The 16616-nt window shown below is 56.7% G+C and overlaps 1 protein-coding gene across 1 annotated transcript in view; it reads left to right on the forward strand.

Moving 5' to 3' along the window:
- The window catches only part of Tmem132d (transmembrane protein 132D), a 492660-nt gene extending 476245 nt beyond the window's left edge, over window positions 1–16415 (forward strand). The window contains exons 6-9 of the mRNA XM_076866377.2: window positions 8290–8495; window positions 9259–9532; window positions 11503–11694; window positions 15158–16415. Coding sequence (XP_076722492.1) covers window positions 8290–8495; window positions 9259–9532; window positions 11503–11694; window positions 15158–16342 — 1857 coding nt within the window. The 3' untranslated portion in view covers window positions 16343–16415. The remainder of the gene's footprint in view (window positions 1–8289; window positions 8496–9258; window positions 9533–11502; window positions 11695–15157) is intronic.
- Window positions 16416–16616: the final 201 nt, after the last annotated feature.

Consider the following 16616-nt stretch of genomic DNA (forward strand, 5'->3'; position numbering starts at 1 on the left):
GGCATCAGACGCTGAGGGAGGCGGGATGAGAAGCCGGGACGAGGAACAGCCCCGCAGACCCAGTGCCTTCCACAGGCCCCTCTCCATCTGGCTCACAGGGAGATGGCAGCTGGCGGGCTCCGGATCCCGGGCTGGGACAGGGCCACGGGCAGCACAGAGGTCAGGAAGATTGTGCACCGGCTCCTGACTCTTCTGGCCGAAGTCACACAGCTGGACTTCCACTTCCTTGACCACAGAGAGGGGGTGGCCGTGCTGTCCACAAGGAGGCAGAGCATGTCACCCTCCAAGGATGCAGAAAAAGGAGGTCGGGGCTCCCCACCTTCCAGCCTGCTCCAGCCAGGGACCCTGCAACCTCAGTGCAGGGGCTGCCTGGCTTCCTATGGTTCCAGGCAAGGACAGCCAGGGACGAGTCTGTGCTGGTCACCTGAAGGAGACATTTTGATATAAGGAACAGTTGCTTGCACACGAAGCTTCAGCTCTTCACCTGAAAGGGAAAGGGAGCCCAGAGGTGCTGTGCAGGTGGTCTGCATGAGCAGCCGTCCCCTGGTGCTGAGGGACAGGAGAGCCTGGGGTTATGGGAATAGGATTTGATGCGAGATGTCCTGCAGGCCTGGGAGCCTCCAAGGGGACTTGGCTGGGCAGCTGGCGCAGAGGGAGCCCTGGGTGTGGAGTCAGCTCCTGAGGAGGGCCAGCCGGCTGGTGCCCTTGCTCTCAGGGGAGAGATGAGGCTGGGTCTGAGCAGGCTGGAGAAACAGGAGGTGTTGCTGGCGGGTGCTGGAGGGAGGAGCAGGGAGGCCGGGAGCCCAGGGAGAAGAAGGGCAGGGACAACCCCTCTGCCTTCCAGCCCAGGAGTGTCCTGCCAGCTGTCGCCCAGAAAGCCCTGAGCAGGGACAGTGGGCACGTCAGTCAGGGCACGGAGGAAGGCTTGGAGCTCTGAGATAGCAGCTGCCCGCCTCGGTCATCATACCCAGGGCGTCTCATTTCCATGAAGCAGAACCCAGCGATTTCTGGCTGACGCTCCTCTTGAGAGCGCTTCCAGCATGCTGAGGAACTTGGGCTGCATCCCCTTGGGACCCTGTCACTTGCACAAACATTGCTTATCCATAAATAGGACATGGACATTTGGGCCAATAGGAAGCAGCCGTTCCCTTTGTCCTCACTTCTCCACCAACTGCACCCTCACTTGCTTCCTCAGAGTGACAGCACTGCATGACCACATGCAGCAGCCTCAGAGGTAGCCTGTGGTTTGTCAGTAGCAACTATTGAAAGTCATTCAGGAAACTGAAATAGGAGGAGTGATTTCTAGTGTCCATAGCACCATGGGGAGGGTGGCTCTGGCTCACAATAAATTGTCCTGTAGAGAAGCAGAAGAAAGGAGCCAGGGATTTCTAACACAAAGAAACAATAGATGCTTGAGGCGATGGACATGTGTCTACCCTGATTTTATCATGGCACATTGTACGGTTACCAAATTATCTCAGGGTATCCCATAAATGTGTGCAATTATTAGGTGCCAATTCAAATGCTTTTTAAAAATGTAATTGCTTTGACAAGAGTGACGATTCATCTTCAAAGAGGAAGAAAAGGTATTTCAGAAAAGGCTCAGCCTCGTGGGGAAATGTCAACATCTGGGAGCAGGAAGAAGTCAGCTTATTCAGGGTTCTCCAGAGGGTTCCAATTTCCTTCTTTGTATCTGTGTTGGTACCTACGTGTGCACGTGTGTGAGGGGGACATTGATGGTGACGGTGTTTCCCCAGCAACTGAGAGAGAAGAGGGCCAGTCTGCATGTGCTGGTCACTCGCGGAGCCCAGCTCCCATATCCAGCTTGCTTCTCTCCTTCCTGCTCCTTAGGGATCAGGGCAGGGTCCAGAGTGCAGGGAGGAAGGGACCCAAAGCCCCAAGCAGGGTCCTCTCAGTCTCTGTCAGGCCCTCCACCATCCTGGGCCTGGCTTCTTCCCATGTCCATCCCATTTGAGAGAGAAGAGAGATCTCGGGTCAGCAGCACTTACACCAAATCCTGCTGGTCAGCAGGTCCCCGAGGCCAGCCCAGAACCAGGGCCAGGGGCTGGACTGTGCTGTCCAGCAGGGCTGTGAGAATGGCACTCTGGAGAGGAGAAAGTAAGCGGCAGGACAGGTGGCCAGACCTTCCTGGGAAACGCCTTCTGTCACATACGTCCATGGCCCTTATTCTCCGTGAAGATAAAGGGGATGGAGTCCCCTGACCTCCAGGATGATGGGAAGGACAGACGGGCCGCGTGTCAGCACAGACCTGGAGACACAGCGACTGAGCCCGAGGAGGGACGTGCAATGAGTCTCCTGGTGTGGGTGGGTAAAGCCATGCGTCAGGAAGCCTCCACGGATCTGGAGTCCACTGTCCAAAGCAGAGGCAGGCTATGGGGCTTAAATGACCAGATTCAGAACCCACCCTGGCATGGCGATCCTCCTCTGGGGAGGCTGCTGCTGCTCAGGGTCCTTTGGCCAGGTCTGCAGACATCTTTGATTGTTATGGACTGGATTTGGGCTGCTGCTGGCCTCTGGGGGGGAGGCCAGGGACGCTGCTCCATGTCCTGCTGTGCACAGATCAGGAGGAGACATCAATCATTCAGCCCCAAATATAGATGTGGCTGAGGCCAAGAAAGCCCGGTCTGGAGCGGTGCCTGCCTGTGGTCAGAGCTGCTCCGTGGCTGGTGAAATGGTCTCCTGTGGGAGCACCGTGTGGGAGGCGACCGTGCCCCATGACCACGGGGCTGAGAGCAGAGACATGCACTGAACACGCCTCCTGCTGGCTGAAGCTCACTGGAAATACCAGAGCTTCCCGGGAACACGGATCTATGACTGGAGGAAATAGGCTTTCCAGTAAAGATGATCCCAAAGACACCAACGTCTGCTCCATGTCACACGGAGAGGACGTCACAGCAGACAAAAGAAGCCACCCAGCTTCCTCCCAGGCAGTCCCCTGCTCGGCGCAGGGAGGTGGGAGCAGGGGCCCCAGTGGGGAGCTCCTGGGCCCTTGTGCCTCCCTCCCAGTGGTCAGATGTGGCCACCTGAGAAGATTAAGGCTGCTGGCCGCCTCTTTCCTTTTGTCCTTCATAGAAGTTGCCACCTAATGACCTTCTCTCTGGGCCCTGCAACCCAGCAGGCACCACAATCTCACTGCAGCACCTACAAGGTCAGCCAGGGCCAGCAGGGGCCTGGACCCACACGCAGGCCCAATGTGCAGCCGTGTGAACTTGAGCACGCAACCTCATCTCAGGGTGCCCGTGCCTCACCCATACAGTGGGTGTCGGAGGATCCCCTACCTCATCTGCTATCACAAGAACCAACCGAGGGGCCACCTGCTCTTGCCAGGTTTCCAGAGAGCCACGTCCCCGAAGCCAGACTCCACCAATACTGCCACCCCGAGGAGGCCCCAGCCAGCCTCCTCTCCATGCTGCTGGCAAGTTCTCCTGAAACGGCAAACAGCCGTAAAGACAGAGCCGAAGAAGGCTCTTCTGTGGCCTCTGCTGCCTGGATTGCGGGGCTGCCGTAGCAGCACCCGGCAGCAGGCTGGCGCCTCAGGCAACAGAAACCCATCCTGCCGCCCCGCTCCCAAGGCTGAGGACTCAGTCTGAGGGCAGGCAGGTCTGGTTTCTCTGAGGACCCTCCTTGGTGGGGTACGGCCCCTCTCACTGTGTGCAAACCTGGTGTCTCTGTGCTTTCTAACCTCTTCTCTGTAAGGACACCCGTCAGACTGAACCGGAACCCAGGGCAGTGGCCCATTTTAACTCACTCTGTTCCTAAAAGACCTTCCTCCAAGTGGAGTTGCGTCCTGAGGAACCGGGGGCCCAGGCTTCAGCATACGAACGTGGGAGGGGGGACCCGATTCAGACCTTACTAGGGTCACTCCAGGCTCAGGTTGGCTCTCACTCCCTCTGTGGTCTCCACTGACCCCAAGAGCTGGCCTCACATCTGCAGCCTGTCTCTGCCTGCTCCCAGAGATCCTCCTGGCCCAGCATCTTCTCTACAGCACGTCTCCCTGGGCAGAAAGTTTCCTGTCCCCTATTAGAAGCCACTGAGTGCAGGGAAACCTTTTTCCAAAAAGCTCACCGGGAAGAGCGAGCCAGACGAGATCAGGCCCTCGTGACTGCTTAGCCCTGAGCCTCAGTTTCCCCATCTGGAAATAGGGCAATAGCACCTGTCTAGTTGGCGTGCTGTGGGGACTTAGCAAAGTGGAAATTAGTGTCCACCCGGGACGTTGCATCATCAGCTGCTGCCGCGCTCACTGCCACCGCCTTATCAATGCTCCGTCTCAGTCCAGGATGAAGTCCAACCACAAGAGGGGCCACCAGGGCCAGACTGGACACTGGCCTCCCTGGGGCTGATACTTCTGCCAAGCCTGAGGGCGAAAGAGGAATTTCCATATCCTTAGCATCTGCACTTGGGGGAAAAAAAAAAGCAGAGAGAGAAAAATATCAGAAGAACATAAATTGTGCCATGAATATGGGTGATATTTAACTAAGATTTAAATTCATCCAGCATTTAAACCCAAACGAAGGAAATGGCATTAAATTCACATAAGTGCCGGATTATGCACACGAGTTGGAAATATTAACTCTAACTCCGTCCTGGAACAGGGTGCCTGGCCGGGCGCGGAGTACAAAGGGGGCCCAGAGCTTTCATAGATCATCCCTTCACATTGTCAGCACCGGAAAGCGGCAGTTAATAAGTTACTGACAGGTACTGTTAGCCCTGTTCTAAGGAGACATGATGGACAGGTCTCCTCCGCTCCCTGGAGGGCGGCGTCTGTGGGTCTGGCAGAGTCTCCTGCGCTCATCTCCCTGTGGGGCTCAGAGACCAGAGGCAGGGGGGGAAGCACAGGGGGTTCAGGGCCAGGAGTTAGAAACACAAAGGGCAGACGTGGGGGTGAACAGGCTGGACACCTGGGGTCCATCCTGAGCACTGTAGGGCAGCAGAGCTGCACTCAGGTTCCCACACCATGAGTGGACTTGAGCTCCCACCACAGGGACAACAAGAGCCTGGTGCCTCTGTGAGGGCAGACGTACCCTGTGCCTTGTTACAGTGACTGCTCTCCCACCAGTCTGCAGACACGCTGTGCGCCTGGAGTGCACACAGTGAGATTCATGTTTAAAAGTTCGCTTTCCCCCTTTCTCTCCATCCATGGCCTCCCTTCTCTCATCTGTGAAGTTCCCCGGGGCTGTCACCGATCACGACTCAGCTCGGGGGCTCCCTGGTGGCTTTTCTGAAAACTCTGTTGGGCGAAGTCAGCGTCCAGACCCAGGCAGGGTGCACAGGTTCCGCTGGTCCTTATCACCTGGGGGGAGGACCCTCCTCCTTAGACTTGGTCACAGCCACCTTTATGTAGAGTTCATTTCGTGTTTGTGTCAAGCCATCTCGTTCTGAGGCCAGCTCTGTGATTTCAGCCTTATCTCTTGCTGCGTGTGCAGGAGGTGAAGGGGAGAGGGCGCGGGCTGGCATGCCACTGTGTCCCACGCCGGTGCCCAAGTGTCGAACGTGCTACTGAGTAAAACAAGTTCACATTGAAAAAGCTAATAGTGAAATACGTTAATAAACACATGGAATATTGATGTCATTAAAGGTGAAATGCTTGTGAATTATAAATAAATAATATTCAAATTTCTTTAAGAACATGATCCAGGTGTCCCCAGGCACGTGTCCTCACCCTCCCAGGTGCACAGCTCAGAGACGCTGCTGTCCATTATCACCAAGCATCCCTGCACCTCCCTGACCTCCACCTCCCCTGGGGCTCTTCCCAGCCTCCCCACCCCACCAGGCCAAGCCGAGGCTGCCACTCTCCTCCCAACTCCTATGGACGTGGGTCCTGTGCTCTGTCACTCAGTAGAAAGTCCTTAGCATGAGGAGGGCAGCTCCCATCACCCTGGCCTCAGGAATGACGTGTTTTATGACGGAGACCTCTGCCCCACACTGTGGACTCCAATCACATCCTTGGCTTGTTGGGCGTTTACAGCAATTAGAATCTTGGAAGCCAGCTCCACATTGCCTCCTCTGTCTTCATGCACCTTACTCACTCAGACCTCCCTCACCTCCTAAACCCACTAATTTGGCCCATTCTATTTTTATTAGTACATCCCTCAGAATAGGTTTATGCCTGGTGTAGCAGTCAGGGTGGGCTGGTGACAAATAATCCCCACAAAGTCCCAGTTGCTAGGCAGGAGGAAGGTGGACCTCGCATTTGGACCCTGACCCTCGTGGCCCTGTAGGGAGGCTCAGGGGACCCCAGGCTCTGAGAGTCTAGGCGGATGGCCACCACCACCTTAAACACCAGGCAGGTACCATGGTGAGGAGAAGGCGAAGCTCCTGATGGTCCCTCCTTGGACCAGCAAGGAAATGACATCTGTCACTCAACTCCCTCTTCTCTCTGTCTCTCTCCCTCTCTCTTTCTCCCTCTCCCTCCCTCTCTTTCTTCTTTCTTTCAAAAGTCTGCTCCTCTGTGACGGTTCAGCCTGGGGTGGAGATGGAAGGGAAGTCACCTGTGTGTAAAGACTCCTGGGTCAGGAGCAGGGACCGTGGCCAGGCCCCAGATTATAGACAGCCTCGTGCATGTGCTTTGCAACCCAACTGAAGTCCTTCTGCTTTGGGCAGGGACTGAGGGTGGCAAACTCCTGCAGCTCACAGTGGAGCCGGCCCACCTTCTCTGAGGCATCGGTCACCACCGGAGGCTGAGCTCCTGGCCCCCTGCGCATGCGGAGTCCACGCCTGGTGCCCATATGAAAGGCCTTCACAGGAAACACTTTCTGTGATGGTGGAACAACCCAGTAATCGCTGCTCTGCTTTTATTCATACCCCTTTAAGTGCCAAAAGAGGTTCCCATCCTTTAAAAAATGGGAACCCAGAAGGCATGTGGGCAGAAGGATGTGCCAGGGTGGAGCAGACGGGCCGGGGCTGACCTGGGCCCGGTGCTTCTCTGCCTCTTCCCAGCATGTGGAGAAGGGGCGTCACGTCTCAGGCTTCCGGTTCCTGGTCTGTGAGATGCCCGTGGTGATGGCACCTGTGTCCTGGGCCCCATGAGCATCAGGAGGGAGGATGCCGGGAACCCTGTCCTCTGCCGGGGGCTCCACACCTGGGTCTCCTCAGGGTTTCGCTGACTCCTCCCCTCCCGCTCCTCGTCTGGCCAGACAGCCTGTGACAGATGCTCTCCTGGCTCCTCGGCCCAGCCCGCTCCCTCTCTAGGTTAGCTCCTGGGGCCGCCGAAAACCCTGACCTTGTCATTCCAAGGCCAAAGGCAGATGTGGCTTTCCCAGGTTCCGGGTGGAGGTGTCTGTCTCTGCTCCCTGTGAGGCCCCAGGTTCCCCAGCTTCTTCCCTGGACCCTCCCTCCACCTTCCGGCTGGCCAGAGACATCCTGCCCAGGGCCACAGCACCCCTCTGCAGCTGGCACCAAATCTTTCCTCCCAGGAGCAGCTGCGTGATGATTAGGACTCACTCCAGGGAGTCCCCATCTCTAGATCCTGGACCATGCACAGCAGCCAGGGCGTGGAGCAGCCTCGGCGCCCACTGAGGAGACAGAAGAAGCAGCACATGTGGCTCAGCCCACTGAGGAGGGACACCCCAGCATTGGGGACCACCTGGATGAGTCCAGGGGACTTCGAGTGGATTGAAATAAGCCAGATCCAGGGCAGACACCACAGGGTCTCACCCACCCACTCACTCACACGTGGGGTCTGCTTCACAGTCGACCTCGTGAAGCAGAGGGTACAAGTGAGGCTGCCAGGGCTGGGCAGAGGGGAGTGGGTGCCCAGGTCAGGCACAGACTCCAGCTACGTGGCCTTATGGGGACCCACGGTCCAGCAGGTACCACAGGGTTATGGTCCTTAACAACACCGTATTGTGTGCCTGAAGTTCCCCAAGAGAGTAGGTAATAACTGTAATTACACACACACCCAGAGGTCACTGTGAGGTGGTGGTGTGAATTAGCTGGGTTGTGACATCATTTCATGGTCACCTCTTTACCAGGATATCAGGTCGTACCCTTTACATACATGTGATGTTAGGTGATTTCATTTGCCAATTGCTCATTTGCCAGTGGAGCTGAGGATAGAAGGTCCTTAGCTGGTCACATCCACAGTGGCCCACACAACATCCTCGTGACAGCGTCTGCCACAGCTGGCAAAAGCAGCAGCCTGTGCCTGCCCTGCACAGGAACTTGCTTCTCCCAGGGCGGCCCCCGACAGCCCCGTGCCCGCCTGTGCTCTGGGCCACAGGTCCTGCGGAGGCTCACTGGCCGCCGCTGTCTCTTCCCATGCCCTCCCAGGTCTCCGACAGGTGTGACTACGTCTTCGTCAACGGGAAGGAGATGAAAGGCAAGGTAAACGCGGTAGTCAGCTTCACCTACCAGCACCTGAGCAGTCCTCTGGAGGTGACCGTGTGGGTGCCCCGGCTCCCGCTGCAGATCGAGGTCTCAGACACCGAGCTCAACCAGATCAAGGGCTGGAGAGTCCCCATTGTCTCCAACAAAAGGTGTGTGAGTGAGTGAGTGCGTGTGCACATGTATGTCAGTGTGTGAGTGTACCTGTGTGTGTACCTACGTGTGTGCGCCTCTATGTGTGTGTGTGTACCTGTGTGTGTGCATGTGCCTCTGTATATGTGTGCGTGTACCTGAGCAGTCCTCTCGAGTGTGTGTGCCTGCGTGTATGTGTGTGTGTGTGCTGGTGTGTGTGTGTGCCTCTGTATGTGTGTGCATGTGCATGTGCCTGTGTGTGTGTGTGTGTGCATGTGCCTCTGTGTATGTCTGTGTGTGTGTGCAGGTGCCTGTGTGTGTGCACCTATGTGTGTGTGCCTGTGTGCCTGTGTGTGTGCCTGTGTGTGTATGCCTGGGTGAGAGACAGACTCCCTAATACAGACCCATGTTGAGTGCGCTTAGGCTCAGAGGGCAAGGGCAGGGGCAGCTCAGTGCAGCAGGACAGGACCCAAGGCCCCGTGTGGTATGTCCAGGACAGGGCTGCCAGTCTCTGCTCCAAGAGGCTCCTGTTGGCTTCACCTGCCACTGGATGCCCCACCTGCCACTGGACGCCCCACCTGCCACTGGGCGCACCACCTGCGGGAACCTCTGAGCCTGCTTGCCACCAGGCCGTCCTGATGGCCCAGTCTCAGTATCACCCTGTGTGCGTCTGAGCCTCACAGCCAGCGGTGAACCCCTCAAGGGTGGGGTGGGGGTCACATTTGCAGCCATAAGCAGTTGGCCCCCAGTAAGTATCCGATGGACTGACTGGCTCTCTGACAGGCCAGCTCGGGACAGTGAGGAGGAGGAGGACGAGGAGAGGCGGGGCCGTGGCTGCACCCTGCAGTACCAGCATGCCATGGTGCGCGTCCTGACGCAGTTTGTGGCCGAGGCGGCCAGCCCCGGGGGCCACCTGGCCTACCTGCTGGGTTCAGACTGGCAAGTGGACATCACGGAGCTCATAAGCGGCTTCATGCAGGTGGAGGAGCCCAGGATCGCCAAGCTGCAGGGAGGGCTGGTCCTGGCCGGGCAAGAGCTGGGGATGACCACCATTCAGGTAGGACGTCCCCAGAGGCAAGGGCTTCTGTGTCCCTGCCTCAGCAAACTCCTCAGAGCAAACTCCATTCTGGGGGTGACCTTAATGACATTGACAAGCAAGGACTCCGTGGGTCACACTGGCCTTGGATCTTGGGAAATACTCTTTGGTCTGAGTGGCCCTCCCCTGAGCACCTGCCAGGCCCACATTGGCCTCCACCCTCCACCTCCCGATGTCCCTGCCTAAGCTTCATGTTTCTCTATGACGTCTTTGCCACCTTGGCCAAGTCCCACCTCTGACCCAATGGTGCCTGAACATCTCAAGGGTGTGGGGACGGCAGGGGGCTATCACGCCATTGGCCTTGTGGGCAGGTGCCCGCTGCAGGGAATGGGGCACAGAGAGGCCGGCGGGCAATGCTGGTGGTTTAAACAGTGCAGCGTCATGGTTGTGCAGGGTAGGGGTCCTCACTGACAAAATCACACATGCGCACATGGATTCCTGTCCGCCTCCCCGGCCCCGCCCGCCCTTCCTCCCCCGTCTACCCCCTGACCTTCCTTGTGCTCCTCTATCTGTTTTCACTGGTGCTTTCCACAGATCCAGACAGGAAGGTGCGACCCCTGTGGTACACTTACAAGTGCACATAACATGATTTTGTTGAGCTCGCACCATTTTTCCTCCCCTCCTCTCCTCCCTCCTCTCTCTTCTGCACCGGCCTCCCTGTGGATTTAGGACGTCCGATCCCTCCACGCAGCCATCCTTTATTTGCTCTTTATTTTTAAGTTTATTTTGGGTTTGCAGCAATGGGATTGAGCCCAGGACCTCGTAGCCCAGTGGAGGAGCACTGGCCTACCAAGTTCTGAGTCCTTGGTTCAAGCCCCAGTGGCTCTGAGGGGGGTTTGGAAGAAACGCTTATACAAGTGGCCGGGGAGGGAGGCCATGCAGGTTTGGTCATTTACCCCCTAGCTGGGAACAAAGGACGAGTTCATCCCCTAACAGTACCCCGTGTAGGAGAGGGGAGCAACCCAGGCAATCTGAGGCTTCCAAATCAGCGCTATCCGGGGACACCCTGGAGCTGCAGCGGTACTGGAACATGGAACATTTGAGACTCAATCACTCTGCAAAATGGACTGGTAAAGAGATCAGTTTATCCAAGGAGGTAATCACAGGGGTTGGTTTCTGAGGGTACAAGACTCCCCCAGCTCAGTTCTCACATCACACAGCAGAGTATGTGCCTATACCCTGGGGGCACCCTGCCACTCTCTCCACCATCTCTGATTCACTCCGAGTCCTTAATGTGATGCAGATGCTGTGGAACTCAGTGCCATTCTGTGTGTAGTTCAGGGAACACAGAGAAGGACAGGTCCTCCCATGTGCAGTTCACACCCAGCTGATCCACCGTCGGTTGAATCTGATGCAGAGCTGGGGACGTGGGAGCTATAGATGGGTTTGGGCTGTGGACTGAGATTCACATGCACAATGATCTCTAGAAAGTGCCATCAGCGAGGGCAGCAGGCCAGGTGTGCTTATCGAAACAGTGAGGAGCTTAGGGTTGGGCAGACAACAGGGAGCACAGAGGACTGTGGCAGGGGACGTCAGGAGGAGTTGCCGGCCCAGAGCCACCTTCCAATGCAGTTTTTCCAGGAACCAGAAATCTCCCTTTTATATAAAACCTTCTGGGTTTAAAAAATAATAATAATGGCCACTAATCCCACCATCAAGTATGACTTATGTCAGACAGACATCTTCCCCGTGGCAAGAGCTTCCAACTCCCACCAAAGACAAAGGTCTTGAAACACCTGACCATTGATCGCTGATGCCTGGAAACTGGACCAAGAGATCTGTTCTAGAAGAAGGCCCCGTGGGAGAGGCCCACCTCCCACTCCTCATTCTCCTGTCCTGGTTCCCACCCTGTGTGGAGCATCCTTGTGCCAGGGGACAAGTCCCTGGGACCACACGGAGCCCTTTCTGATGATGCTGCTTCTGCCCTTTAGATCCTGTCCCCGCTGTCGGATGCCATCCTGGCTGAAAAGACCATCACTGTGCTGGATGAGAAGGTGACCATCACAGACCTGGGGGTGCAGCTGGTGACGGGACTGTCACTGTCCCTGCAGCTCAGCCCTGGGAGCAACAGAGCCATCTTTGCCACCGCGGTGGCTCAGGAACTTCTGCAGAGGCCCAAACAGGTGAGCAGGTGTCAGGCTCCTCCCAGGTCAGGTGGGTTTTGCACCAGGTGGAAGGCACCTGGCCAAACAGTTCATGTCCACTGCAGGAGGGCTTCCCGGAAGAGGGGGACACACAGCAGGTGGCTGTTCCCCCTGGGGCCCCCCAGATCCCTCTAACCAAGGCAGAAAAGATTTCAGCAGGTGAAACTGAGAGCCACCAGGACACAAAAGCAAACGGGAGCCCTTGGTCCACCTGTGTCACAGTGTCACCTGCTGTCTCACATGCCCATTCCTGCTCTGTCCAAACAGTCCTGACTAGACATGTGGGACCTCACCAGCCATGGAGGGACAGGGGCAGGGGCAGCCTTGGGAATCACCACAGTCTGCACCAAGGCCCTGCACAGAGCCGGGCACCAGGTCTGGGGACTGGGAAGGAGACAGGGGTTGTGCCCCCAGTTAGTTGTTTAGCTCCAGGAGAAGGGGACAAGCGAGATGGCACCCTTGGTGATTTTCTTCCTTGTGTGATAACAGTTGTGGGCTGTGTGTTTGTTGTCTGAGTGAACGCACATGTGTGTTTGTGTATGTGTGTCTATGTGTGTCAAGTGTGTTGGGTGTGCTATGTGTTGTGAAGGCACCTTATGTTTGCATGTGGTTGTGTGTGAGCTGAGGGTGTGTGTGGCTATGTGTGCATGCTGATGGTTGTGTGTGCCTATGTGTGCGAGCTGAGGGTTGTGTGTGGCTATGTGTGAGAGCTGAGGGTGTGTGTGGCTATGTGTGCTTGCTGAGGGTTGTGTGTGGCTATGTGTGTGAGCTGAGGGTGTGTGTGGCTATGTGTGTGTGAGCTGAGGGTTGTGTGTGGCTATGTGTGCATGCTGAGGGTGTATGTGGCTATGTGTGCATGCTGAGGGTATGTGTGGCTGTGTGTGCATGCTGAGGGGTGTGTGTGGCTGTGTGTGAGCTGAGGATGTGTGGCTGTGTGTGTGAGCTGAGAGGTGTGTGTGACTGTGTGTGTGAGCTGAGGGTGTGTGTGGCTGTGTGTGTGAGCTGAGGGCGTGTGTGTTTGTGTGTGTGTGCTGAGGGTTGTGTGTGGCTGTGTGTGTGAGCTGAGGGTGTGTGTGGCTGTGTGTGTGAGCTGAGGGCGTGTGTGGCTGTGTGTGTGTGTGTGCTGAGGGTTGTGTGTGGCTGTGTGTGTGTGCTGAGGGTGTGTGTGGCTGTGTGTGTGAGCTGAGGGGTGTGTGTGGCTGTGTGTGTGTGCTGAGGGTGTGTGTGGCTGTGTGTGTGAGCTGAGGGGTGTGTGTGGCTGTGTGTGTGTGTGCTGAGGGTGTGTGTGGCTGTGTGTGAGCTGAGGGTTGTGTGTGGCTGTGTGTGTGTGTGCTGAGGGGTATGTGTGGCTGTGTGTGTGAGCTGAGGGGTGTGTGTGGCTGTGTGTGTGAGCTGAGGGTGTGTGTGGCTGTGTGTGTGAGCTGAGGGGTGTGTGTGGCTGTGTGTGTGAGCTGAGCGTTGTGTGTGACTGTGTGTGTGAGCTGAGGGTTGTGTGTGGCTGTGTGTGTGTGCTGAGGGTTGTGTGTGGCTGTGTGTGTGAGCTGAGGGGTGTGTGTGTTGAGGGTTGTGTGTGGCTGTGTGTGTGAGCTGAGGGTGTGTGTGGCTGTGTGTGCTGAGGGTTGTGTGTGGCTGTGTGTGTGAGCTGAGCGCTGTGTGTGACTGTGTGTGTGAGCTGAGGGTTGTGTGTGGCTGTGTGTGTTGGCTGAGGGTTGTGTGTGGCTATGTGTGTGTTGAGGGTTGTGTGGGGCTGTGTGTGTGAGCTGAGCGCTGTGTGTGACTGTGTGTGTGAGCTGAGGGGTGTGTGTGGCTGTGGGTGTGTGCTGAGGGTGTGTGTGGCTGTGTGTGTGAGCTGAGGGGTATGTGTGGCTGTGTGTGTGAGCTAAGCGTTGTGTGTGGCTGTGTGTGAACTGAGGGTTTTGTGTGACTGTGTGTGTGAGCTGAGGGTGTGTGTGGCTGTGTGTGTGAGCTGAGGGTGTGTGTGGCTATGTGTGCGAGCTGAGGATTTTGTGTGACTGTGTGTGTGAGCTGAGGGGTGTGTGTGACTGTGTGTGTGAGCTGAGGGTGTGTGTGAGCTGAGGGTGTGTGTAGCTATGTGTGTGAGCTGAGGGTTTTGTGTGACTGTGTGTGTGAGCTGAGGGTGTGTGTGACTGTGTGTGAGCTGAGGGTGTGTGCGGCTATGTTTGTGTGAGCTGAGGGTGTGTGTGGCTATGTGTGTGAGCTGAGGGTGTGTGTGGCTGTGTGTGTGAGCTGAGGGTGTGTGTGGCTGTGTGTGTGAGCTGAGGGTGTGTGTGGCTATGTTTGTGTGAGCTGAGGGTGTGTGTGGCTGTGTGTGTGAGCTGACGGTGTGTGTGGCCATGTGTGTGAGCTGAGGGTGTGTGTGAGCTGAGGGTGTGTGTGGCTATGTGTGTTTGCTGACGGTGTGTGTGGCTATGTTTGTGTGAGCTGAGGGTGTGTGAGGCTGTGTGTGTGAGCTGAGGGTGTGTGTGGCTATGTGTGTGAGCTGAGGGTGTGTGTGGCTATGTTTGTGTGAGCTGAGGGTGTGTGTGGCTATGTTTGTGTGAGCTGAGGGGTGTGTGTGGCTGTGTGTGTGAGCTGAGGGTGTGTGTGGCCATGTGTGTGAGCTGAGGGTGTGTGTGGCTATGTTTGTGTGAGCTGAGGGGTGTGTGTGGCTGTGTGTGTGAGCTGAGGGTGTGTGTGGCTATGTGTGTGAGCTGAGGGTGTGTGTGGCCATGTGTGTGAGCTGAGGGTGTGTGTGGCTATGTTTGTGTGAGCTGAGGGGTGTGTGTGGCTGTGTGCTGACACAAGCGTTTCCACAGAGGGCTGTTTATGGGCCTTGCAAGTGGAACAAGCTCCCTCCTTGTTCAGAAGTGGACCCTCATCATTTCCTAGAGGCACTCGCAGGTGGTTAGCTCTCTCTGTGCCCAAGGCAAGGAGGGATGGCCTCAGGATCCGGGATCCATCCTGATTGTCCCCAAGTCAAGCTTCACTCCCTGATTCTAGAAGCGCTCCCCTTGCTGGGCTTTAGTCTGGTGGCTCACCTTATGGCAATGTAAACATAACAGAATGAATACCTTCCACTTACACAGGCCACCCTCGTAAGCCCTCCCACTAACCAGTGACAGCCTCTGACACCCCATTGACTTTGTTGTGCAGGAGTGAGCAGCCACCAGCCCATCTTCCCTCCAACGTCCCAGGGAAGCATACCTTGGTGCACAAAGCTGCACGCCAGCCGGGGTGCCATTTTGTTGTTTTGTTTTGATTTTGAGTCTTTGTGGGGATGAATCCTACATGCCCTGGCTACCTCTGACCTCTTGCTACACCGCTCCGGCGGTTTCCTCTGCTCCGTAGCACCCCTTCGGCTGCTGTTTCCCTTTAATGGGGCCCGCCAGCGAGCTTTCCAGAGCTTTCCAGCCCATTCTGATTCACCTGTTTTACTCAACAGGAAGCGGCCATCAGTTGCTGGGTCCAGTTCAGTGACGGCTCAGTCACACCCTTGGATATTTATGATGGGAAGGACTTCTCCTTGCTGGCCACGTCCTTGGATGAAAAGGTGGTCTCCATCCACCAAGACCCCAGGTTCAAGTGGCCGATAATCGCTGCGGAATCTGAAGGACAAGGAGCGCTGGTCAAGGTGGAGATGGTCATTAGTGAGTCTTGCCAGAAATCCAAGAGAAAGAGTGTGCTCTCTGTGGGAACGGCAAACATCAAAGTTAAGTTTGGCCAGAACGATGCTAACCCCAATGTCAGCGATGGCAGACCCATGGGGACAGGGGTCCACCTGGAAAGTGACGTTGGGGATCGGAGGTCCAAAGCACCCCTGCAGGAATGGGGGAGCCCTGAAGGCCAGTACCTGGGCAGCTCTTCCATGGGACTCATGGAGGGAAGAGGAAGCACCACCGAGAGGTCCACCTTCCCAAAGAAGGACGGCCAGGGAAGCCCGCCAGATGGTGACAGCCGCCTGCAGACCATCCCTGCGGACATCACCAGTTTCCCAGACCCAGCGGACCTCCCCCGAAGCAATGTGGAGACGGAGGAGAATGACCCGGCTCAGGCATCCAAAGGGCTGAGCGACCTGGAGATTGGGATGTATGCCTTGCTGGGCGTCTTCTGCCTGGCCATCCTGGTCTTCCTAATCAACTGTGTGGCCTTCGCACTGAAGTATAGGCACAAACAGGTGCCCTTTGAGGAGCAGGAGGGCATGAGCCACGCCCACGACTGGGTGGGGCTGAGCAACCGGGCAGAGCTGCTGGAGAACCACATGAACTTTGCATCCTCCCAGGACGAGCAGATCACTGCCGTGGACCGGGAGCTGGACGTGGAGGAGAGCAAGTACCTCCTGGGCACTCGCTCCCACAAAAGCATCAACGGGCAGCTGCTCACACCCGCGGGAGCGGTGCTCACGGCCGGGAAAGACCAGAAAAGTGAGCCCCCAACATCCCCTACCTCGAAAAGGAAAAGAGTGACCTTTACCACCTTCACCGCCCTCTCCCCCGATGACGGGTGCCCCGCGGGGAGCTCCACCATGATGAGCAGGGAGGACGACATCAAGTGGGTCTGTCAGGACCTGGACCCTGGGGGCTGCAAGGAGCTGCAGGAGTACATGGAGAGGCTCCATGAAGACGTGTGAGCCAGCCCAATGCTTGTGCACACCACCTTGCAGCCTTGAATGAGGGCACTTGGAAGAAGGGAGGGGGCAGGACAGGAGAAGGTTGGCACCGTCCAGAAAATGCCCCGGTTGGCTGGGGAGGCCCGGCCAGCCTCGAGGCTCATGTCCCGGCCCACCAGGTCTTGCTCAGGGGAAGGTTCTCTAAACTTGGAGCAAAAAGGACTGTGAATCACGGAGCTTCTGAGCATTTCCAGCAAAAAATCAGTGTCTCTGTTTAATGGAAGCAATTTGGGTT

Source organism: Callospermophilus lateralis, chromosome 1, assembly GCF_048772815.1.
Source record: "Callospermophilus lateralis isolate mCalLat2 chromosome 1, mCalLat2.hap1, whole genome shotgun sequence".
Taxonomy (NCBI): domain Eukaryota; kingdom Metazoa; phylum Chordata; class Mammalia; order Rodentia; family Sciuridae; genus Callospermophilus; species Callospermophilus lateralis.